The 25,419-nt window shown below is 40.5% G+C and overlaps 1 protein-coding gene across 1 annotated transcript in view; it reads right to left on the reverse strand.

Annotated features, from left to right (window-relative positions):
- Positions 1 to 25,419, reverse strand: part of dcc (DCC netrin 1 receptor) — a gene marked incomplete at its 5' end in the record, with an annotated part of 257,227 nt that overhangs the window by 118,116 nt on the left and 113,692 nt on the right. Inside the window, 4 exons of the mRNA XM_014341226.2 lie at positions 7,721 to 7,770; positions 13,878 to 14,016; positions 14,136 to 14,284; positions 14,932 to 15,086. Of these exons, the coding sequence (XP_014196712.2) occupies positions 7,721 to 7,770; positions 13,878 to 14,016; positions 14,136 to 14,284; positions 14,932 to 15,086 (493 nt within the window). The remainder of the gene's footprint in view (positions 1 to 7,720; positions 7,771 to 13,877; positions 14,017 to 14,135; positions 14,285 to 14,931; positions 15,087 to 25,419) is intronic.

Here is a 25,419-nt window from a genome sequence, read left to right on the forward strand (position 1 = left end):
TACGAATATACTCAGAAGGCAAACAGCTGAGTTAAGTCATTCATCAGTAGACTGACGCAGACTGAGTGAAACGTGTTCGCAATCTGCCTTTGGTTAGAAATTACACACTAATTTTATGCAAAGCTGTTCGGACACAATGGGCCTCCCTTGCAGCTTTTTGCAATCAGTCTCCAAATCTTTCCTAGTCGTAAGGAGGTTGCAGTGCTATTTACACAATGTGTGACCCAGACGCAGGACCAAGCAGTTTTTTAGCAGTTCTCAGTTGAGGAGTCCACAGTTTCTAAACCTGAAAGCAGTGCGTCACAATCTTTGCTTACCACCTGGTACCCTTTCTATGTTTGATTCCCTGCAACTTTGTCCACTTCTTGAAAATTGAAAATTAAGCTGAAGGATCACTGGAGGAGACCCAGCACCGATCATAGGGGCACGGGGACAAAGGAAGTAAGAGGACTTCCAGTGAGAAATTTAAAAGCAGCAGCTGTGCTGAAAACAGTCCAGATGTTATGGGGAAATGATCATGAATGAGATATCAGCCATATTTTAATGTGAGAAAGGTTTGGATTTTTAGCTTATTCTCAGAAGTTTTTGATCACATTTCATATTTCTAACATTAACACAGTTATAGCTGCAGGCTGATTTAGTAGAACAGGTCTCTGATGAGTCAATCAAGTATCACCTGAAGCATTAATACAAAGCTATAAATCTGTCCTTTAGTACAAAGATGTAAAGGTTGTCATGGCCATTGATTTGGCTCAGTTTAAATACAGTAAATATTTCTCGTTGACTGTACATGACATCTTCTTTTGTTTTTAAATGTTCCCGAATCTTAAGATTTTTACTGATTATTTCCAGGTTTTTGTGGAAATACGACAGAGTTAAAATATTTATACAAGAATACATGTGGACGGAGATTGAGAGGCCTTAGGCAACTCCCTAACGAGGATGTTAACTTTCTTGTTTTGTCAACTGTGGCATGGTCCTGGGCCATGTTGGCCCAGTATTCTTAGTGTGTTGTGTATTTTGTTCCTTATTTACATTTAGTTTAGTTTGCGTTTGGGTCCAATTCCTGCCTGCCACACAGCCGAATCATGACAAACTGTCAAAATTAAGAAGTGAAATTTCATAAAGAACTCTGAAAAACCCAATTTCATCCCCTAAAAAGTTAAATTAACATCTTGTATTGAGCTCAGTTGGACTCCTCACTGCTATTTCCTTTAATTAATATTTAGACAAGTCTCTAAAGTCTCCAGACTAACATTCCTGTGGAGACTCACTAGGAGGTTAAACTGCTTCAGCAGGAACCTTTTTTGACGAAATTGTGAACCAACAGAGCTAAAAGTTTGTAGTATGAGCTGATTCTGACCAAAATCCACTCCTGATCCTCAGTCTGACAGCCATACATATACACAGAGTGACCCTAGATGGACTCTCCAGAGAATTCTGGGTAAAAGCCCCACAGCCTGACATACTGTAAACTCTGTGCTGTGTGTTCAGCCAAGCATTCAACAACACACACTCACACACACTAGCAGTAACGCTCCACTGACTGGAGGAAAGTTGAGGAAATGTCAGATTTGTCTGAAAAGTTGGTTTGACAGCAGAAACTTGACAAGATCGGAAAGATTCACATTTTTTTCCTTCAGCAACACGCTACAGAGAAACTGACTGAGGCAGGACTCACATACACACAGACACACTCTGGATAGCTGTTTGTGTGTGTATGTTTGTGAGACACACAATTAAGGAGTGATTTGGTCACTGCAGAAGTTTATAATTTATATTTAGTTTTTAAATATTTCACTGTGAAACACATTTCTGTGTCGATGCTTATTTATGATCAACCAAATTCAGCTTAGAGTAGTTAACATGTTTTTGTTGCATCAGAATCATTAAAGCTCACATGTCTTTGATCTGAAGTGGATCTTTTCTGCTCCAGTTTAATTTTTTAACCTTCACCTCTTCTAGCGTGAGCATCTTTGTGTCATTCACTGTTTAAGATAAGATTATTTGGACTTCTCTCGCTCTTTTGGCCAGCTTTCTTCAGGCTGGCATCTCCTCTTTGAGAAGACATATGAACTGCAGGTGGGTGGGACTTTTTGTTTGAGATGACCATATAAGGATATATGTTCTCTGTGACATCATGGGGAGAAAATAATAGAAAAAAACTGTCTGTAACGGAATCTTCTGGCTCATCGGGTTTATTCGCACTTCCACTGACCTCATTCTTTGAAACTTTGGCCATGCCTAACATGAACATCCCTAGTGAGGCAGTATATGTGTGACAGAAAATGAGAATAAGCAGAAAAATTCCTTTTTAAGTCACTGTTATACTTCAACTTTCACATCTTTGAGCCTCCTGTGAAAATGATTTGGGAAGGCAGCCTACGGAATAAAGCAAAGCCTGCAAACCAGTTCAGGCAGTCGACTTGAGCAGGTTCTTCATCTACATATGATACTGTCACTTCAGCAAACATCTAATGCAATCATGCAAATTACTGCTGTCACTCCCCACTCCCTGCAGTGTTGTGCTGTGCTGAGCATAGTGTTCTGATGTTGGGAGTAATGAGGTCAAAGCCAGTATAAGCGCTGTACATTCCCATAGTGAGTGTGAGTTGGCTGATTGCATTAAAAAGTCCACTGCAAAATACACCAATCAGCTGTATTAAAACCACTGACAGGTGAAGCTGCAATCATCTTGTTGCAATCCAGCTTTCTCCTGGGAGACCTATGATCCTGGGAATCACATGGACATTTTTTGACCCACACCACCCATATAAACTACATACTCAACATCACCTGTGCAGCAGCACACCAGTACAAAGCTCCCCTATTACACTCCAGTAATGGATTGTTTTTATTTTAGCACATGCTAAATTGCTAAAATGGAAAATTACCAGAAAAAAGAAGACGACACATTCAAATTATTCTTTTAAAAGCAGTTATTTTCATGAACAATCACATAGTGTGTGCTGCAATTCAAAGAAACAACCTGTTTCCTTTCCTTCTATAAAAATGCTAACATACACACTCGGCTAACAGGGTGTGTTGTCAAAGTATGTAGCAATCATGAAGCTATAATGTTTAGAAAATAAAGGTTTATTTATTCAAATATTTTAAATGTGTTTGGTATAAACTCACTGATCTTTTAAATAACTTGCATTATTTTTGATGTTGTTATTTTATTCCAGACTTTTAAATCTCAGTGGGGTTTTTTTAATATATTGTCTGTTTATATAAGTTTGCTTGATGTTTACATGATCACTGCTAAATGTAAAAAATGTGATAGATAAAGAAATCTTTGATCCTTGATAAAGGTAGCATTGACGCGCTGTGTTATTATCTAGAGAAATCAAACAGCTTTTATAAAAGCTACCATACAGATACTGCAGTCACTTCACTGAGTTTCCTTTCAAAGTTTCAGAGTTTGGCCACAACCCTGATCTCAGTATCATGAAGGATGACAAACTGAGAAAGTGCTGAAATCTACAGAAACAAACTGTGCACTGACGCTTTCTCTCATCTCATCACGCTGAAAAAAAGAAAAAAAATCACACTTCGCTATGTTGACAATATAAATTTGATGTCCTCAGTGGTGGTACTGACTGATGATCATCTTACACAACTTTCACCGAATTCATAATGTCTGCTGCATGGAGAACATCTGTTTAGAGGACAATCAGCTTAAGCAGATCTTTTCAATTGCCTTTGATGTGTCTGAAATTTGTAATGTTTACCAGAAAGTCAGCATTTGGTAGCAAAAACATTTTCAACTAACCCCGAGAATCTTACTTGAAATGTGACTTTTCTTTTCTCTTCAGTACCACTGCTGCTTCCACTGATACTGTTAGAACAACCAATAACAGTAACAGTAATCTCTAATTATTTTGCCCCTATGTAAAATGTTTTTTGTTCTTCTCTTTGTCTAAGTGCAAGTTGAGGTCAGGGTGTGGAGGCAGCGCCACCTCCAGCTCCAGTATGTTTGGCATTCATCTTTCAACAACAGACACCCATATTGCTCTTTGTTATACATGTATCCTAAGGCTTTCAGCCATCAAACACCTCTGACATCGCCAATCAATCAGCCTTGACCTAAGAGCCAATCGTCAGAGAAATATCAATCACATGCAGAAAAATAAGCGGACAGAAACTAAATGAGGTCAACTCTCCACAGACTGTCTGAACTTCCATTTGTATGGACATAAATTATAAGTCGCTCACACAGCCAACGGAAACATTCATGATTTTCTTTTCCACTGCTGCTTTCTGAGTAACATGAAATAACCTGATCACACAAACATCTGATGAAACAGAGTGAAAGAAGGTGGTAAGTTTATTCAAACTTACATCTCCACCACTTCTCTATATTCAAATACCTGACCAAGGTATTAAAAACAGAGAAGAGGCAGGAGAAACTGTGAAAACCTTCACAGGACTACTTAAATGGATCCTGTGGCTGTAACCAAGCTGTTGTGCCTTTGGCTGCTGGGGAGCTGTTGATTCTATGGTTTTGGGCAAACTTGTCAGATAATATTATTTGCCACTACTTCCAAGTCATAGATGTATCTCTATGTATTGTTAAATATCATGATTGTATCGTCTAATATAAAACCACAACTGATAAAAGATCTTGGGGATAATTTAGAAACAGTGTTACTGCCAAACATTTTCACAAACATACTCAAAAATATACTTTGTTGTGTTAGTGCCATCACACAGGACAATGAAAGAAGACTGCAATCTTTTAAAAAGGTGCAAAGTCTGCAGCAGGAAGTCAGTGGGGCAAGAACAGGGAAACCTGGAAGTTTATTGACCGGGGACAGCAGTTCATACTGTGCTTAGAAGCGTTTGCTTTTAGGTTTTAGACTTGAATACCAATATCTAAGAAAGACATTAGGATTTAAATATTCTCCTGTACAAAACTGAGTCCAAAAATGAATGCTTATCCTGTTTGTTCAAACATTATTATAATATTGTTTTAAACACTGTCACAACACCTTAAGTGTAACAAATTAAAAATTAACAATTCATTAAACTTTACCTAATTTTTTAAAATGTTTTTTAAAGTCTGACAGTAAAATGGTAATATTTTGAAACTGGATAATACCTGGTCTGTATGCCATGTTGGTAGCATATCACACACCCAATGCTAATGGATAATCTGTTGGTAATGTACCTGCACATGTGATGTGACAATAAAAGTGATTTGATTTTGATTTGATTTGATTTGATAATGGCAGTTCTACTGGATCAAACATTACTAGCAAAGTAACAGCAAAACTAAATAACCATTAATATAATATAATATAATATAATATAATATAATATAGTTTCAGAAGGTTGGCAGTGTATTTTAATAAATAAAAGTGCACATTGACTCAAGATGTTTATTTAAATTTAAAGCTTCAACCAAAGCTTTAATGATTAAACCACAGACAGCAGTCAGCCCATGAACTCTAGCTGCTGGTGTAAAACTTGAGTACTTTGTACACCCACCATCCATTCCAGCCACCTCCTGCTGATTTTATGCAGTTCAGGAATTAATTCAGTTTAAACTCATATTTAGTACCACTCAATATGAATTGAGGCAGTGACTAGAGGGCGATCGTGGCTCAAGAGTTGGGAGTTTGCCTTGTAATCGGAAGGTTGCCGGTTCGAGCCCCGGCTTGGACAGTCTCGGTCGTTGTGTCCTTGGGCAAGACACTTCACCCGTTGCCTACTGGTGGTGGTCAGAGGGCCCGGTGGCGCCAGTGTCCGGCAGCCTCGCCTCTGTCAGTGCGCCCCAGGGTGGCTGTGGCTACAATGTAGCTTGCCATCACCAATGTGTGTGTGAATGGGTGGATGACTGGTTGTGTAAAACGCTTTGGGGTCCTTAGGGACTAGAAAAGCGCTATACAAATACAGGCCATTTAGTGTTAAAAATAACATGCTTTCCAAGTTATTTTTCCTTTGAGTAATTTTCTTTAAACAGGGATGATCCTTGCTACATTTTGCTTTTTTCCCCGAATGTCTGCTACCAGACACATTTTCTGTTATATTTGAGAAGTATACTTTTAAATAAAAGCTCTTCAAAACCCTACACTGTGGGCTTCTCCTGAGACAAAGTCAAGACAACAGCCTTTCTATGCATTTTCAATGTATCCTGAGGCAGCACAGGATGGCACACTGGCACATACCATAGTTCATATTGTTTCCTCTGACTGTTCTTTCCTAAGGCACTGCTGGACTTAAGATTAGAAGTCAGTAGAAACGGCAGTAGAACTGCCTTTGGGTTTGAAAACTGTTGATGCTTCCATTCAAAACTGCTGGCTGTAGCTGCTCATCATCAAAATGAATCATCAACATGAAATGCATCCAGCTTGAAACCAAAGTTGATGTTTCCTATCTGTCCAGGTTTGAGGTCTTTAGTGAACCTACAGAGCAGCCATCCTGGAAGCTGTCTGGACATACCTAAGAGGATAATCTTGAATTTGAGATTGACCAAATTAATATAAGACTTTTGATCTTGCAAATTGCAACACGCAAATATTAGAAATTACTTTTAGCCTTAAATATTAATTTATGGCAAATGGTTGCACCTCCCTCAGCTTGGTGCTTTTGGAGGTTCCTTCCTGTTAAAAGGGAGTTTTTCCTTCCCACTGTCACCAAAGCGCTTGCTCATAAGGGAGTATGTTTGTTGGGGTTTTCTCTGTTTTCTTTGTGTTATTGTGGCAAACCTTCTGGCAATTACATGTATTGGTGTACCATCCTAGAGGAGTTGGACTACCTGTGTGATCTCTGTAGGGTTCATGTATCACCTGGTAACAATAGTGGCACTGACCCTAGCCAAGTCCAAAACAATGCATAGCTTCTTATTGTTGTTCCTGTACTGCATGTATTGTTAATTTCATTCAAATGAAAGCAGTTGAGACTGATTAACAAACCCTTCTGTTACTTAACTGACCAGATCAATATCTCACAAGTTTTACTGGCTTAATACCAAACTCTGATCACTGTTACTTCATTTATTTGAGCAGTGCACTATATTGCCATTTACATTTGCACACATTTCAGTATATCACTGCAGCTATTTACTATCTTCCTAGAAAAATATCAAGAAATGAAGGCTGATTCAAGACTTTTGCACAGCACTGTAGGTCTCACAGGGTTAAAGAAGTTAGAAAAGCTCCTTCACTTCATGTCTACAACCCTTGAACCGGCTGTCTGATCTGTTGGTGGGCACAGAGGGGTTGTCACTCATTTTTTGTGACATAAAATGTCGATTTCTGTATTGACTATGTGTGAATTAGAGCATGTAAATATTTTTCAACACATAAATCACATGAGCAGCTTGGACAGTCAACAGAGGAAACATAAATGAGTTGGGAAAAATGCAGAAAGACATTTATTTATGCACATTCTAGGATCCCATCAATCAGTAAAATGAGGCCAGATCACTAGAGAGCGACTGCTGACTGATGGCTGTGTCACTGTTTAGATGTGGGTCAGAATAAGCAGCCATCAGTCACTTCAAGGGAGACAGAACCTGGAAAGTCAGGCAGTGATGTTAAAGTCTGTAAGCTCAGATCGTAAAAGGTGAAAGAGTCTTTCTGTTCAAGGGGATAACGTTGGATTTTACTGGTAATACCACCACGAATGGAGCAGATTATGATGTGGATGTTGTTGCAGTGTACGGATGTGAGCAGAGAGAAGAGGGAATAAAAATATGGGTATTTAAACTCACCCTGGACAGGACGACCTCTAAGGTGATGTTTTGTGGAGGAGCGCTGGGTACTGCAGAGACAAATGTAAAGGAAAGGAAAATGTCAGGAAAACAAACAATGCAACATATAAATCAATACGAAAATACAACAATAGCTCTAATGATATTATTTATTAATGAAAAAGGAAGCTGCTATGGAGAAAAAGTGTCTTTCTGGTTGTACATTCAAACATGACTTTAAACTTTAAAATGTAACATGCTGGTTCAGTCCTGAATATGCAAACAAATCTATGCTCCTGCAAAATGACAACTACACATGTACATGCATGAATAGGAACGCTATTAATATTTAACGTAAAAAAAAGTTTAATTTTTAATGCTACTTTTACATTGTTATGGCTGCGATAATGTAAAAGGTCTGAAAATTACACATAACAAACAGAGCTTTAGAAAGTTAGATTTGATTTATTTCTATTTTCTGTTTTGGTGGAAGTGACACGCACGAGGAAAACAGGAAGAACAGAGAGAGGATTCATGAATGTAGTGACGAAGGACAGAGAAGAATACTACAGAGATTGGAAGAAAAAGATAATCTTCTCATGGTTTTGTGGCTATAGTAAGATAGTTCACATACTGAGATCGAACGTTTTTAACATGACTGCTTAAGTCCTTCTAAACCTTTATTTGTTAAAAATTTGGTTTATTTCCTAAAAAAACGAAACCAGAAGAAGCAAAGAAGGTGAAGAAGAAAAAGCTACAAAAAATAACAAAGGCAAAAGTAAAACATATAAATACAAACAAAGGGAGGGGGGGGGGGCAAAGTGAACATGATGGTCACAGGGGAAAAATGGGATGATGATGAAAGATGAAGAAAAAATACAAAAAAGAAGATATTGGGAAGAAAATGAAAGAGTAAGCATGAAGATCAGAAGATGAAAAAGAATGAAACATAAGAGCTTTTAAGTTTAGAGAGGAAAAAACTTGGTTTTAGTACATGAAAGCACAAAAAAAGATGAAGAGGAAGATGCAAAGGAAAGAAAAATAATCAAACAAAGAAGAGAAAGCTAAAAAGAGATCAAACAAAGACAAGAAAAAATGAATGGATGAAATAGGAAGACAAACACAAACTGGAGGAGCTCCACCTCCCGAAGTTTCATGAAATTTGGCTCCAAAGTTCTTGTGTAATCTTGCTAACTGACTCACAGAGAGACCAAAAGCACTGAAAAACACCAGAATAAATGGAACACAAAAGAGAGGATGGTGGTGAAGAAGAAGAAGAGATGAATGAATAATAGAAGAGAGAGTTGACAGACTTCTAGAAAAAGCAGCAGATGCGTTTTTGTGTCCAGCAAAAGTGCAACATTGGTTTGAGTGAACTGTCCAATCAGATGCCTGATTAACTGTCAACGGCTTATCTGTTGATTCAGCTGCTCGCTATTTATGTCTGTGTGTGTGTGTGTCTTCCAACGTGTGTCTATGAATCAGTTTTATTGTAAATTCAATTAGCCCACAAGTCACCGTTATCATCGAGACGCAGCCGGAAGATTCACAATACAGCCGCTCTGCATCTGCAAGTGTGTGTTTGTGTTATTTCAGATCATTTTTATGGTGTGACTGCAGCTGGACACACGCCTCCGTTCTCTCTGCCTCTGTGGAAGTTTATTAATCACAGCGTCCCTCTCAGCACACCCATCAGAGGCTGAATGTTGCATTGATATTAAAGGACTCAGTCTGTGTAGAAAATGTAAAGCACACTGTCCTACCATGCAAAAGCTAGGAATAATAGCAGGAGAGTATAGGGAGCCAGAGTGAAACTAGGACTTCTGAAACCTCATTCAAGACCCCTTCAGAACTATATTTTAGAACCATTTGAAATTGATTTTCAGTAATGAAATTATCATTTAAATGCAGTTAAAATGTGTGACAATCATCAGATGTCAGATTTGTTTGCAGAGTGTGGCTAATATTAGCAGTGCTAGCACCAGCAGCATTTTTTCTTGGAGGGAAATGTCCACACAGCTTATGCAATATCCAACTTTGGTTGGATAAGCATAAGTCGAGTGCTTACATGCCAGTGAGTCCATTACAATTTAAACAATCATACCCACGAGGGCTAATTACTGGACCTCAAGCTAATAATGTATTCCCTTTCTTCAGGCCAAAAGGTGCGTATATACTTGACAGATACTTCACTGAGAAACCTTGCTAGTGCCAGATTAGACCCCCTGATGGCTTTGGACCTGCATTAATTTTTCATGGTACACACATGAAAGCATCACATTGTTTCTGCAGATTTTCCGGCTGCATATCCATGAAGTGAAACTTTGGTCGCACCACACCTCAAAGGTGCTCTATTGGACTGGTGACTGTGAATTCCCGTAAGTAAAACCAAATAGAAACTAGTTTGACATTATGCGACCTTTGCTACATGGCATGTTATCAAGCTGATGAGTACACTGTGGTCATAAAGGGATTAACATGATGAACATATTCCCAAACACCATTACACATTCACCAGCAGCCTAAAGTGCTGATACATGGCAGGATAGATTTAGGCTTCCATGTTATTGGTGCCAAATTCTGATCCCATGCTAGGGTCAGAGTGTCACATCAGACCAGGCAACCTTTTTGGACTCTACTATTTATCATTTTTGGTGAATCGGTGTGAACTATAGCATCATTTTCCTGTTCTTATACAGAAATGGCACCCAGTCTAATCTTGTGTAGTTCTGCTTTGAGGTTTGATGTGTTGTGCGTTTAGAAATGCTCTTGTGTATACCTTAGTTGTAATGAGCGGTTATCTCTGTTACTATTAACTTCACTTCTGCTCGAAGCAGTCTGGCTATTCTCCTTTGGCCTCTCATACCAACAAGGCGTTTTCACTCAGACAGTCACCACTAACTGGAAATGTTCTCATTATTCGGACCATTCTCTCTAAACCGTAGTGATGGCTGTGTAGGAAAATCCCAACAGATCAGCAGTTACTGAAATCCTCAATCCAGCATGTGTGGCACCAACAACAATGTCAGACTCAAAGTCACTTCAATCGCCTTTTTCTCCATCCTCATCCTCAGCTTGAATTCCAGCAGCTGGTCTTGATTTTGTCTACATCTCTAAATGCTTGAGGTTGCTTAAACCCAAAGTTGACATCAACTGATGTACAATAAAAAAAAATATTAGTTTAAGTGACTAGTCTTTCTGAGGGCAACTAGATGTGGACATGCCTAAACCTATGCTGAGTACTTTGTAATAGTCCAATTTTTCTTATGTCTACCAAGTGAACAATCCACACTGAACAATCCCTTTTCACCCTGAGAACGTCTAGTCTGATGTATTTATCTAGCCAAGTGTCCACTATTTGTAGGCCACAAACTCTTTAATAGTAACTGTGATAACATATTAGGCTCCCAGTGTCACCTACTGACATTTCACTCCCTGTGTCTGTAGTGGGCAGTGAAAGGTCAAATTAATCAAATCAGTGATTGTAAAGAATACGTCAAGGCTAAGGCTCTTGGATTTTTATGTGGTAACATTAAAATAAGATTTGAGATATGAGGATTTTGTCAAACAATCAGCGAGTAAAGGTGATTAGCTGGTCACTAAAACTAGTGCATGCAAGTATAAGTTTCTTGAATCTATTTCTTTTCCTACGTTTTCTCTGAGTATTTTCATGACTTATGAACTTCCTCGTTTCTTCCTCTTTTCTGCGCCACACATGATGAACTTTAATACTGAACCATGTGAAAGAGAAAGTGTGTGTGTGTGTGTGTGTGTGGACTCCATTTAATGTGTCAAGCTAAAAGGAGGTTTAAATGAAGCTGCTCCTTCTTCTGCCTACTTAATTAAAGACCCCCGAGTCTCCTAATGAAACTCCTGACAGCAAGAAGGGGGGGCTGTCTATGAGAAGGGCTAAAGACTGTGTTGCTATTGGCTCTTCTCTCTGTGTCTTTCTCTCACACACATATACACAGTGCCAGGTAATAGACACCACCTCGCCCAGCAGTTTTCAGATCTAAGTTGAAGTGCTGCTTGAAACTAGGACCAGTTCAAACCAGTCAGACTGCACAAGTCACTCTTTAATATTCTGGACTCCTTGTGGTTAAGGATATTAATAACATATTAATCATGTATTCAAATCATCTCAAATTGGTTTCTTGAACACGACACTGTACTCAAATGGCATCTGCAATCACCAGATCCCAATCTAATAGAGCACCTCTGAGATGTAGTGAATAAAGAGATTCAAATCTGCTGCAACTGTTCGTCATGTTCATGTCTGAGGAATATTTCTAGCACTCTGTTGAATCTGTGCCATGAAGAATGAAGGAAAAAGGCGGTCCAACCCAGTACTAACAAGCTGTACTTTATAATTTGGATGTTGCTTCAGGGTCTGAAAAGTGAAACTACTGTGTCTTAAAATGAGGTCTGGTTATCTTTCGCTGATATAGTCGTTAGAATCGGGATCAGAGTCTAGATTGTTTCAAAAACAGCATGACATTAAAGATGTAGTCACTTTGTGTGAGCTAAATGTGGTGGTTATGGTTATGTGACTAAATATATTCATAACCCATCGAAACAAAATTTAAGACAATTTATTGATCATAAAAATGTACTTTGTGCAAATTTGTATTTCAGACTTTTGAGGACCCAGCTGAATAAAATGCATGTTGCACGGGCGATGTATGGCCTGAGCGGAAGAATTTTCAGCGTGGACTGCCTCAGACTGAGATAAGACATCAACAAAATGAAAACACTCGTTTTATAACAAGTCCCAGCTTGCAAAAAATAAAATAAAAATCCTCTTCAGATTCTTTTAAACTGGATGGGTTAAGTTCACTCTTGAACATCCACCAAAATCAATACTTTCTTCAATAACCACAGTGACAGCTTCCATTGAGATCATGTCCTTGGTATTTCAGAGAGAGTGGATTTTTAACAGCCTATTGTGGGCAACTTAAAAAAAAAGGCCTGTGCTCCAGTGTGTCATTGTTGTGCTGCTGTTAGAAATTAACAGTGGACGTGGCTGGAAGGAATAGAAGCAATAGATCCTGTAAATATAATAAATTAGCTTTTCTTTTTGTTACTGTATGACGCTGACAATTCTTTCAAGAAGTTCTGTATTTATTACTGTACTGTGTTTAATCAGTCTAGCCAAATAGTATATATATACAGCACAACCCAAAGAAGACAGTGAGCTGCTATTTTAACCCTCCAATTTTGTCCACCAATTTTCCAGAGATGTATTAACGGTGAGGGTTAAGTTAGAATCTTTGGTCACCTCTCGTTTCATTATAGTTTGTATTCAAGATGCCAGACTTTCTTGTATTTTCTCAAAGTGTTCTTGCACAACAGTTCAAAAGTTGTTGGTAAAAGTTGGCATATTTCAGCATGCTGTGCACTGCATCCTTACAAAATCTGAGGCAATGAGAAGAGTAAAGAGCAAAGGAAAAGGTTGCTTATCTACACCAGATGAACAGGATCTGAAAGTGATGTCGTTAAGAAATAGGAAAAAAAAATCTGAGATTTATCTGAAATCTGAAAAAGTTTCACTGAATGGGTGGCTGTCAAGAAGCCATTCTAACAACCTGTAAAACACAGTGGAGGCTCTGTCACGGTTTGGGGATGCCTTCCATCCAGTGGTTTTGCAGATCTTATCAAAATGTATTAAATTATGAATGCAGAAAAGTACCATCAGATTTTGAACCCCCATGCAAAACCAGGGTAAAAGTATCTGATCCATCATATATTGGCCTTCCCAGAGCCCAGATCATTATGAAATAGTTTGGCATATTTTTTTTCCAGATAATGGAACAAAAGGCCTGGAGAATTCTGGAGAAGTTTTCCTGAAGACCACTGTGGGAAATAGTGGACAAGATGTGCACAGAACTATATCTACTGCTTTATAAAGAAGTTTTACCTCTTTGCATACCCAAATGAGATTCATACAACACAAGTGCTGTTCACTGGTGAGTGAGTGGATGTTAAGGTTACTATCAAAACTGAGAAAAGAAGATGAAAGAGTGGATAATGGGATACTGAAGACCGGTGGAATTTCAGTGACAGAGAAAAAGCCCCTGTGACTTTCCTTCTGTTATAACATGGTCATGTCATGTTTCATTTCCTGATACATGTGATTTTCCACACTGAATAAATGAGGAAATGTTAAGACACAGCTCACCATCTGATTGGGTGGTGACACTGACGGCATCTGAGGCAGTCCCTGGTCCATAGCGATTGATGCCCAAAACTCGAACTGTGTACTCTGTGAACTTGTTGAGTCCCTCCATCTTATAGTTTTGTCCATTCACCTCCACACTCTGAACACAAACACAGAGTATTGATTACATTCAACAAACAACCGAATAAGGTCAAATGAACTCCAAAACAATGACTCAGACTATCTAAAGCATCATAATCCATTGGTGATGGAGCTCACCTGCTCCTTGCCCGACGGGCTCTCGGTCCACAGCAGCCTGTAGCCCAGGATGGGGCCGTTCGGAAAGCTGGGTGGCTCCCAGCTAACCTGAACGGAGGTTGGAGAAAGAGCCAACGCTCGGAGAGACTCCACCTTGCTGGGAACTTGGACTGAAGGCACACACAAACACTTCTGTTACCAGTGCTGCTACTTTTAGACATGTGTTACCTTTACTGCAGGGACAGAATGATCTGATTTCCATGAGAGTCAAGAGGATAGCTAGGTATCATTTTACAATAAAGGCCTATTTCACTCCAGTATCACTAAATTTAAGCATAGACAGGTTTAATGTCTTAAGAAAAAAAAAGATAATATACTGACCGGAAAATCAGATGCATTTTTAATGATGTGACATTTCGATTTACAATAGCTTAGACAACCTGCTGAGTGAGCCTGCTATAGTAACATCTGGCCTATATAACTTGGACATTATTCAAGGCCAAATGTGGGCCACATCTGGGCCAGACATTCCTTGTTTTCCACCTGAGTGAGATCACGAGAAAAGAGGTGTAAGGAACCAACAACAGCCATGGATCCATCCATGCATCACATTAAGTCTGGGTCTTTCTACCTATTTTCTCCTTCTGCTATTGGCTAACAGAGAACTCCATAGCTTGATGTTGGTCTTGACAGTCTGCCTCACTGAGCTCAACTGTAGTCTGACCCAAAATATGAAATAATGTGCAAAAAGAAAAAGAAGTTTTATACAGATGACTGAGCGTGTCTGTTTGTGTGTGATGGAGTGTTTGTGTCTTACGATCAGGTTTTGTGGTGATCTTGAGGGGGGCGGAGCTCTCTCCTGGCCCAACATCGTTATAAGCGACAACTCTGAAGCTGTAGCTCTCCTCCGGCTTCAGGTTGGAAACTGTCAGCTCCAGAGACTCCGGCTCTGACACGTTCACTGACCTCTCCCTAACATGGAAAAAAGCACCACGGATTAACTGCTAATTACAGGAAAAACAAGAAAAGAAAGGAAAAAGAACCCACTGTCTTTTCCTGAAAGTAATTGTAATTACATATAACAACTACATCCTTTTGTTTTTTATTTAGGGTTTTATTTAAATAGACGTAAACTGGGAGGTAATCCCAGTCCATCTCCACTTTGTAACAGCACAGATAATCTCCCCTGTAATCAGCTGCAATCTGTGTAATCCCTCACTGTCTGCTGCTAATCCTCAGATTACAGCACCTCTGCAGCCTCGCAGTTCTCAACTAATCGCCAGACCACAGATGAGACGAACCCAGATGCGATGATTAGCATGTTTCCACAGTAACATCAAACACACACACACACTGGGGCTTCAGTTCACTGTAAGGAAAACATGCTGTTGCATTTTTTAATAAAGAATACTGAAAATATTCCTGGAGATAAAACATAAAAGGAAACTTTATGTTGGCAGGATTTTGCTTCCTTTTGATGAAAACAGATAAAACATCCCTGTACTGATGTTCACTGCATGCCAAATCTTGACTTCACCACTGAGAAGCACAAAAGAGCTTTGTAACTCATCCTTAATTCAGACAGAAGGGAAATGGGATCTGCTCAGATATGTACTGTAAATAAATTACTGTAGCCAGGGATGGTGTGAAAGGTTTTAAATAAGCAGTAATGAATTCAGTGCAATTACAAGCTCATCATTAGTTCAATGTGCACGTCGGGGCGATCGTGGCTCAAGAGTTGGGAGTTCGCCTTGTAATCGGAAGGTTGCCGGTTCGAGCCCTGGCTTGGACAGTCTCGGTCGTTGTGTCCTTGGACAAGACACTTCACCCGTTGCCTACTGGTGGTGGTCAGAGGGCCCGGTGGCACCAGTGTCCGGCAGCCTCGCCTCTGTCAGTGCGCCCCAGGGTGGCTGTGGCTACAATGTAGCTTGCGTTCATGTGTGTGTGAATGGGTGGATGACTGGATATGTAAAGCGCTTTGGGGTCCTTAGGGACTAGTAAAACGCTATATAAATACAGGCCATTTACCATTTACAGGCCATGTCTGTTCAGCTCATTTCAAGAAGGTTTAACATAACGAAAGACTCTCGCAGTCATAGCTTAGAGTTGTGGGACAAATACAAATGAACTTCATGTCTGTTAACTGTAGATTTGCAACAGGGCTCTGTTAGCCTACCTTAACGTAAGACACCGTAAAGTGCCAGCTTGTTGCTTTTAGAGGGAAATTTTTAATGGCAAACAATCCACTTGTAAAGTCATTTTCCAGGCCCAAAATCTTTTCTACTTCTCTAAATTAAAAAACACCTGAGGCACAGTTTCAGTTGCTTTTAGCTTTAAGTTTTAGCCGGGATGCAACAATCAGTCAAATTGTCTCTTCCTGAGCTACCCATTTCCAATACTGTTTTACATCATATTTTCCCCAGTGAAACACTGCAAATGAGTGAGTAAAACCTTCAGAGAATTGTCTTACACCCACCTCTCAAAGTTAAAAGCAGTTTTCCAGCCTCTATTATATGTTTTTTCTTTTCTCTGTGGCAATTTCCATCATATTCCACTCCAGTCTGCAAATTTATAACAGTGACTTTGTGGTGACTTGTAAGTTTTTATTCCACTGGACGTAGCATGGTGTCAGCAGCTACATACGGTGACAAGTTGAACTTGACCTATAATGCCATACTTCCCTTTTTTCCTTTACAGCAGCTGGATAAAACCTGTAGTTTAGAAAACTGCCTATCCTGCAGCTTAGTCTTTTAAATACTAGAGAGGATTTAAATTTGTCTCAATATGTACAAAATGCAGAGCAGTCACAAGTAAAATGTGTCTGTAGTTCTTTATAACTCCTACAAACTGCACCGTGTGTGTGCAGATTTAAAGAAACAGATATAATATGTTCATTTATAAGCATTTCGGCTGTATTTTAAAATTACAGGAAAAGAACACTTAGCTGTTTCACACTTCTCATCACAAAAGCATGGATCAATCAGTTCAAAAGGTGAGAACACATTTCTTCTTTTGTTTGTTGTACAAGCCTGACACAAACGCGTCTCATTCCCTGCTTGTCACATATAAACTCTGTTAAAAATGGCACTAGACTCACATTTAAATGTGGATTAAACCAATGTGTGAGGTTATTGTTGTTAAACCTAACATGTTAGACAACTACAGGCAGTGTTTAGGGCTTAAATCTAACCAGCAAATGGAAAAGAAAAGAAAAACCACAGACAAACAAATGGTACATAAATCTCAGTCTTCTGGCTGATAATCAGAAATGGGGGTCTCCAGTTTAATGGCAGTGGCTGGAGCTGTATGAGTCAACTTCATTTATGCACAGACAGACGACAAAAAATAGGACTTCCTGGTAAGTTATAAAAATCTGTTACTGTTACTTGATTTCATTTACTTCTTGTACTGCTATTGGCTAATATGGGTGGATATAAAGCAGTTCAGCAACAGCAATCATGTGGAAAACTAACCCCTTTCAGCCACCTTTTTGTCTTACAGCAGGGTCCAGGTACTGACTCTTAAGGACACCTTATCAGCAGCATCTCCTGTCAGATGCAGAAGCAGTATTCTGTTATTGTAGTTGAATTGGCTTTGTTCATTTCACTTCAGCTTTTATTGTTAAGGGGCATGTGGCAGAGGCAAGATTGAGGCTAATCATGTGTATTACGATGGGATTTTTGACAAAATGAGCAACCTTGATGATGAATGCAATTGGGAGAATGCATGGGGGAAAGCAATAAGCCTCCTAAACCAAACCACCACCAACCTTTAACTTTCCACCACAGCTATAGTTTTGCTATTTGAGTAAAGTGAATTGGACTGAGTGTAACAATTTAACTGGTGTTCTAAAGACATTAAGTTTATAAGGGTTGTTTTTAACTGGTTGTTGAGCCTTTACTGCTTTTTGATAAGGATGAACCCTAACTCTAAAGGGTAAAATGGACATATTACTACCTTTAAAGTTTGTCAGAATGTTTTTGTCTTTGCTCACTGACTGTCATTTCTTTTGAGGACAATATAATAAAAACATCAATTATATATTGAAATAATTGATCGGCCAGAGGGGCCGATGGCGCGATGTGGCAGCCCCGCTTCTATCAGTCTGCCCCAGGGCAGCTGTGGCTACAACTGTAGCTTGCCTCCACCAGTGTGTGAATGCGAGAGTGAATGAATAGTGGAATTGTAAAGCGCTTTGAGTGTCTTAAAAAGCGCTATATGAATGCAATCCATTATTATTATTTATTCAGATTGCTCAGGGTTGTGTTCAGGGCTGTGTTTAGGGTCATCACGTGGTTAACTACACCATATTTGGGTTTTACTTGAGAATTCCATTCTAAAGGTTCATTTACCAAGATCTTCATGTAATTCCACACACTGCCAGTGAGATAGGATTGTTGCATGTGGCAGGTTCAATGACAAAGCGGCCTGCTCATACTATGATTAAAACGGATGTAGCATTTGCTGCGCTTATCCTCTTTAAGCTTCCCACAATTGTTCAATAAACAACTTACACCATGTGCAGTATATCAGCCATTCTGAACGAGGACCTTAGGTGATTTTTTGGGGGGGCAGTTTATCAAGAGGTTATCAGAATTTATCAACTGCAGACCACAGATGTACACGGTAAATTACATGGCAATCTGACACACTGACACAAATCAAGCGCTATCACCGGCAGCAGCAGTGACACACAAAGGTTAAAGAAAACACAAAAGGTGAGTGGAGTTCTCGGGGTATATAAATCCATGGGTTTTTTTTTCCAAGGCTGCCGAGTAAAAAGGCAGCGACCCAAAGCTGTATGTGGAGGTAACCAGCAGGCTGGATACAGAGTGAACTCTGTTTGGCCTTGAAAAGGCCACCGTGTGAGGGCAGTAAGTCGGCTCGAACAGGAATAACCCACGGAGAGAGAAAAAAATAGTTCTTCCTCTGCTTACATCTTTACTGAGTCCTTCTCATCTTGCTGGCCTTTCTTGGTCATTTTTTCCCGCTCTCTAAGGATCTCACCTCTTTCTGTTTTTATCTCTCCCTTTCCTTACCCTCCAGAGTTTCTGCTCCACCCTAATCTCATCAGCCTTGGGGTCGCAATATAGCTGCAGTTTAGCAGCAACAACATCGCTCTCAAGTGAGACTAAATTCCACCATGGCACTAAAACCCCACCTGCACTAAACAGGCTTTCTAAATTTATAAATAGCATTATTAATTCACCACCTATTGTCCCATACTGCTGGCACATTTTCACTCTGAGCATTTGGTTTACTCCTCTAACATTACAAACTGCATTTGCAGCTTCAATGTACCTACAATTACAACATTCAAAAGCTTCACATTAAACTCTAAATAACACACATCAATGCATGTAATTAGAAAATATACTGCTAATGTTAAAAGAAGATTTTGAAAACATCACCATGCAGCAGGCTAGTTCATTTTGCCAAAATTTCCTTGCAACAACTGAAAATGGTGCTCAGTAGTTTATATGGGCTCCATGTGCTCATATGAATGATTGACAAAGGAGGTCCTAATGAAATGATAGATGGTGTCCCGGGGATTTCCTCTCAAATCGCGACCAAGACACCATTGAGCTCAGACTGCACAGTTTGAGGTGCAACCTGGAGGCATCAAGTGGACTGAAACATAATGTCCCAGAGGTGTTCCATTGGATTTAGGTCAGGTGGTGGGGGGGGGGGGGCAAGTCAGTGGCATCATTTCTTTCGTCCTCGAGGATCTGCCTGGGTCTCTTGTCCAATGAGGCCAGATATTGTTGTAAACCAGGAACCACTACACCAGGTAAGGGTCTGACAATGTGTCCAAGGATTTCATCCTGATACCTGGCTGTCAGGGTGTTGTTGCATGCAGAGCTCTGTCCCTCACAGATATGCCTTCCCAGATCCTCAACGACCCACCACCAAACCAGTCATGCTGAACGATGTTACAGGCAGCATTACATCTTCTCGACTGTTTCTCCAGACCCTTTCATGTCTGTCACATGTGCTCAGGGAAAAACTGCTCTCATCTGTGAAAAACACATGGTGCCAGTTAGGGATGGGTATCGTTTAGGTTTTATCCGATACCGGTGCCAAACTGGTACTTTTGAAACGGTGCCGGTGCTTAAACTGTGCTTAAAGAATGGAGAACACAAAATTGGTCCAAAAACCTCTCATGTTCAGCTGTTTTTTTGTAAAAAGATAACAATGTTAGCCTTTTCTGCAGCTATAGGGGATTTATGGCACCACTCTTGGCTGGAAGCAGTGCTTAAACAATGGAAAAAACACAAACTTTGTCCAAAAAACCTCTCATGTTTAACTGTTTTCCACTTTTTCTTTGGTCATTTTAGCCTTTTTGGCCAGCGTGAAGGGAGTATCTGCCATCAAACAAGAAGACAGCCGCATGATGATGTTTGCTAGTTCACCTTACCTGCACTAATGTAATAACGTGGTTAGCCTACTCAACGTAAATTACACACGAACAACATTAAGCTACTCACGCAGAGAAGAACAGCTGCTGCTGCCATCATCATCCGTCATCATTTCTGCTACACTGGCAGGGCTAGGGGCCAGGACTCTGCTCTTCGTGTTTTTGGGGATGTTGCTAACTCCGGTCCGATAACAGGCAACCCACCCGCAGTAGATGTGCTCGGTGTGAGGTCTTGCAGCAAGCTATCAAATACGGCGCATTTCTCGGCTTTTAAAAAAAACGCTATGCATCGCCAGGTGTTTCATCGGATTTGAGGTGTTACCTCCTTTGACAGTATCACAGTATCAGCTTAAAGCACTTGTTGCTGCTGAGTTTGCATATTTTGCTGTGAAGTACAGCCAGACTTTTGACCGCTTCGCCTTGGACATTTTTAATCTGTAGCTCTGCTCTAAAAGAACGTACGTACCTGGGCCCGCCTACTATCCTCGGAAACGTAAAATGATTGGCTAGAATCTAAAGTGTATCACAGCTCAGGAAAAAAGCACCGAAATGTGCGCTGCTTTTCAGTCTGGTTACTACCGTTTATATCAGAACCGGTGCCATCCCTAGTGCCAGTGGTGGATGTGACAATACTGGTATTCGAAATGCCAATCGGGCCTACTAGAGCAGAGTTTCCCAAATGGTGTGCCATGGAAGATTATCTGGTTCCACCTGTTTAGTACTCAGCGTGAGTAACGGGCAGAACAATTATATTCTCTTCCACTAAAGGGCAGTACAATTACTTGCTCTAATTAAATGGGTTGCCAACTGCCAGTAAAAGAGAAGAAGACGAAGAAGAAATTACATAATAGTCATGCTGTGAGACTACGCAGTGTGTAATAGCAATAGATAAATATTTAAAAAGAGAAAGCAGTCAGTCTGACCTGGGTCCCGGAGAAAGTTTTGACCCAGATGAAAGCCCTAGCATGAGTAGTGGTTAGAAAAAAACAAAAAAGGTATACTGCGGACAAACCGAGCCAATTCTACTACACCTGGTGCGTGGGGAAAAATGATCAATATGCTTTTTGTAACACTTTTGTTTGGTGGTGTGCCGTGTGATTTTTCTAATGTGAAATATGTGCTGTGGCTCCAAAAGGTTGGGAAACACTGCACTAGAGGATGTCAGGCCCTCGGGTCACCGTCATGAAGTCAGTTTCTAATTGACTGGTTGGAGACATTCACAGCAGTGGCCTGCTGGAGGTCATTTTGTAGCTCTGGCAGTGCTCGTCCAGTTCCTCCTTGCATAAAAGAGCAGATACTGGTCCTGCTGATAGATTAAGGACCTTCTATGGCCCTGTCCAGCTCTCCTGGGGTAACTGTTTATCTCCTTGAATATCCCCCATGCTCTGGAGACTGTGCTGGGAGGCACAGCCAACCTTCTGTCACTGGCACATATTGATGTGCAATCCTGGAGGAGACTACCAGTGCAACATAGGCTCCAGGTGTCACCTCATGCCCTAGACCATAGCCAAAAAAAAACTAGTGAAAAAAAACAGTCATAAAAAATGAAAAGGGAAAAATGTCAGTGGCCTCCACCAGCAAAACCATTCCTACTTTGGTGGTTGAGGCATTGCTATCCCTCTAGTGCACCTGTTGTTAATTTTAATAACACCAAAGCAGCTGTAACTGATTAACAACCCATCCACTATATAACGGACCAGATCAATAATTCAGCAGTTTAACTGACTTGATACTATACACTGATTAAGTAGTGAGGAATTTTTGATCAGCGTATAAACAACAACAAAAGCTTCCATAGACATAGACATTTACAAAATCCTGTTTCTGTGCCTCAAACTGATCATTTCGCTCGTCACCATGCTGATGTTTTATAAATGAACATAATTTTGCATTAAATAAGACCTGAAGTAAACAGCTGAGACCTTAAACCAGGGGTCCCCAATTCCAGTCCACGAGGGCCGGTGTCCCGGCAGGTTTTAGATGTGTCCCTGATCCATCACAGCTAATTTAAATGGATAAATTACCTCCTCGACATGTCTTGAAGTTCTCCAGAGGCCTGGTAATGAACTAATCATGTGATTCAGGTGTGTTGACCCAGGGTGAGATCTAAAACCTGCAGGGGCACCAGCCCTCGTAGACTGTGATTGGGGACCCCTGCCTTAAACCTAATATGAATTGCTTTACTGAAGCATTCATGAAGTGTGAAACAGGCTCATTTTCTCATAGACAAACAGAGGCTAAACAATGTAACTTCTTTTTGCAGCCAGAGGACTCACCCAGTGTTGACCATTAAAAAGAATCCTGTCTTAAGGCACTTTTGAACAGGCTTCATTATTCAGACACAGAGAGACTATGTATTTGATTTGACGGCAGCTTTGCAAAGTATTGGTAGTGCTGTATACAACTTTATTACAGTTAACAGATGGGCCTTTTCCAAATGTAATTGGAGGAATTTCCTTCCTTATTTTGAGACTACCCATATGGAAAAGAAATAGTAAAAACTTATATGTGATTACTCATGAAAGTGGCCACTTTCATGAAAAAGAGAGAGATATTCAGATCAAATGGAAATCGTTGTTCATATGTGGTTTCCATTTCTCTTGGTTATATGCGTACTTTTCAGTCACTTCAGTTTCCCCATGCTGTCAAAATCACATCATTCAAAATTGCATTGTCACTATTGTACAATAATCTATCTGCCGGCGTTCTCTGCCAATCTGCTCCTAGTTCATCTAAGTTTCCTGTGATATCTCACTCTGCCCTTCCAGCCATCTAATGTGCAGCCTCCTTGTGAGCTGGGACATCTCATCCAAAGTCTCTATGGGCCATTTGCTGTCTCCGCTCTGCTACCACTACCAACATTGAGACAGAGCAGTTTTCCTACCTTCATTTTGGGATTCTGCACAATAATGTCATTCCTCACTGTAGTCCAGCAGCCACAAATTTATGTCTAAATGTGACAATACATGCTATTTTCTCCAAATGCTATCTCCTTATTTAAGTGTGGTATTAATCAAAGTTATGGCAATAGCTACTAAACCCAACAATATAAATGACAGTCCTTCATTACATTAAGACATTTTAACAATGCCAATGTACCAATGCCAATAAAATAATAAATAAATCGTGTATATATGTATGTGTTTATTATATATAATACAACGGTGCAATCTAATATAATTATAGATATATATATATATCATCTTGTAATGACATCAGTGTTGGGGAGTAACGGAATACATGTACCGCCGTTACGTATTTAAAATACAAAATATGAGTAACTGTATTCCGTTACAGTTACCGTTTAAAAAGGTGGTATTCAGAATACAGTTACTTTGTTGAAATAAATGGATTACACTGCGGTACTTTCCTGTTTCATTTGTCGCGGGTCAGGACTGTTTGGGTTTTGTTTGACAGCTACGTTCTGTTGTTCCAGGCGGCAGCGTTACGGTTGCCATGGTTACAGGGCGACGCTCTCTCTCTCTGCGACTGTGTGTTTCCTGGGTGAGAGAGCGCCTTTTCGTTGTTGTTGTTGTTGTGCTAAGCTAACAGGCAGAATGCTACAAGCATAGCTCTAAAGAATGTAGCATCATGGGCAGTGTAGTCCGTGTTGCAGGGAGAATGGACTGCCATACACGTTATGGGTCTGTGAGCGCGAGGAGGGAGAAAAAGGGGAGTGGAAAGGTACGAGTTGTCATCGAGGAAAAACGGGAGCTGGAAGCATGTAAATACAATAATAACCACTGCAGCCAAGAAGAGTGCCTGACGAGCCCAGTTGTAAGTAAGCTATTAAGACTCGACTGTACACCGTGTTCGTGTTTTCCTCCGAAAACAATAAGTTCCGTTGGAGCAGCCTTTCAACGCCTCTCTCTGTCTCTCGCAAGAAAAGTTGACCCACACAACAAAGTAAAGCTATTTTTCGGCTACGAGCCGACAGGGACCCCGCCGTATTAGTCAGAGGTCCCTTTACTACAGTTCGGAGTCGCGGACCTTCAGTAATAGTAATAAATCACACAGCAATAGTACATTCACGTTGTTGTAAAAAGCATGATAATATATTAAGTAATCCAAAGTATTCAGAATACGTTACTGTCATTGAGTAACGTAACGGAATACGTTACAGAATACATTTTGGGGCATGTATTCTGTATTCTGTAATGGAATACATTTTAAAAGTAACCTTCCCAACACTGTGTATGTATGTACTATATATATATTATATTATATATTATATATATATATACTATATATTATATATATTAATTATAATAATCATCCATCCATCCATCGTCATCCGCTTTTCCGAGGGCGGGTCGCGGGGGCAGCAGCCTAAGCAAAGAGGCCCAGACCTCCCTCTCCCCAGCCACCTCCTCCAGCTTAGTCCGGGGGAATACCAAGGCGTTCCCAGGCCAGCCGAGAGATATAATCTCTCCAGCGTGTCCTGGGTCTGCCCCGGGGCCTCCTCCCGGTGGGACATGCCTGGAACACCTCACCCAGGAGGCGCCCAGGGGGCATCCTTGTCAGATGCCCGAACCACCTCAGACTGGCTCCTTTCGATGTGGAGCAGCAGCTGCTCTACTCTGAGCCCCTCCCGGATGGCCGAACTTCTCACCCTATCTCTAAGGGAGAGGCCAGCCACCCTTCGGAGGAAGCTCATTTCTGCCGCTTGTATCCGCGATCTCGTTCTTTCGGTCACTACCCACAGCTCGTGGCCATAGGTGAGGGTAGGGACGTAGATCGACCGGTAAATTGAGAGCTTCGCTTTTACACTCAGCTCCCTCTTCACCACGACGGACCGGTGCAGCGTCCGCATTACTGCAGCTGCAGCCCCAATCCGTCTGTCGATCTCCGGCTCCCTTCTCCCATCACTCGCGAACAAGACCCCGA

The sequence above is a fragment of the Haplochromis burtoni genome, unplaced genomic scaffold (assembly GCF_018398535.1).
Source record: "Haplochromis burtoni strain Fernald_Lab_line unplaced genomic scaffold, NCSU_Asbu1 Contig_449, whole genome shotgun sequence".
Taxonomy (NCBI): Eukaryota; Metazoa; Chordata; class Actinopteri; order Cichliformes; family Cichlidae; genus Haplochromis; species Haplochromis burtoni.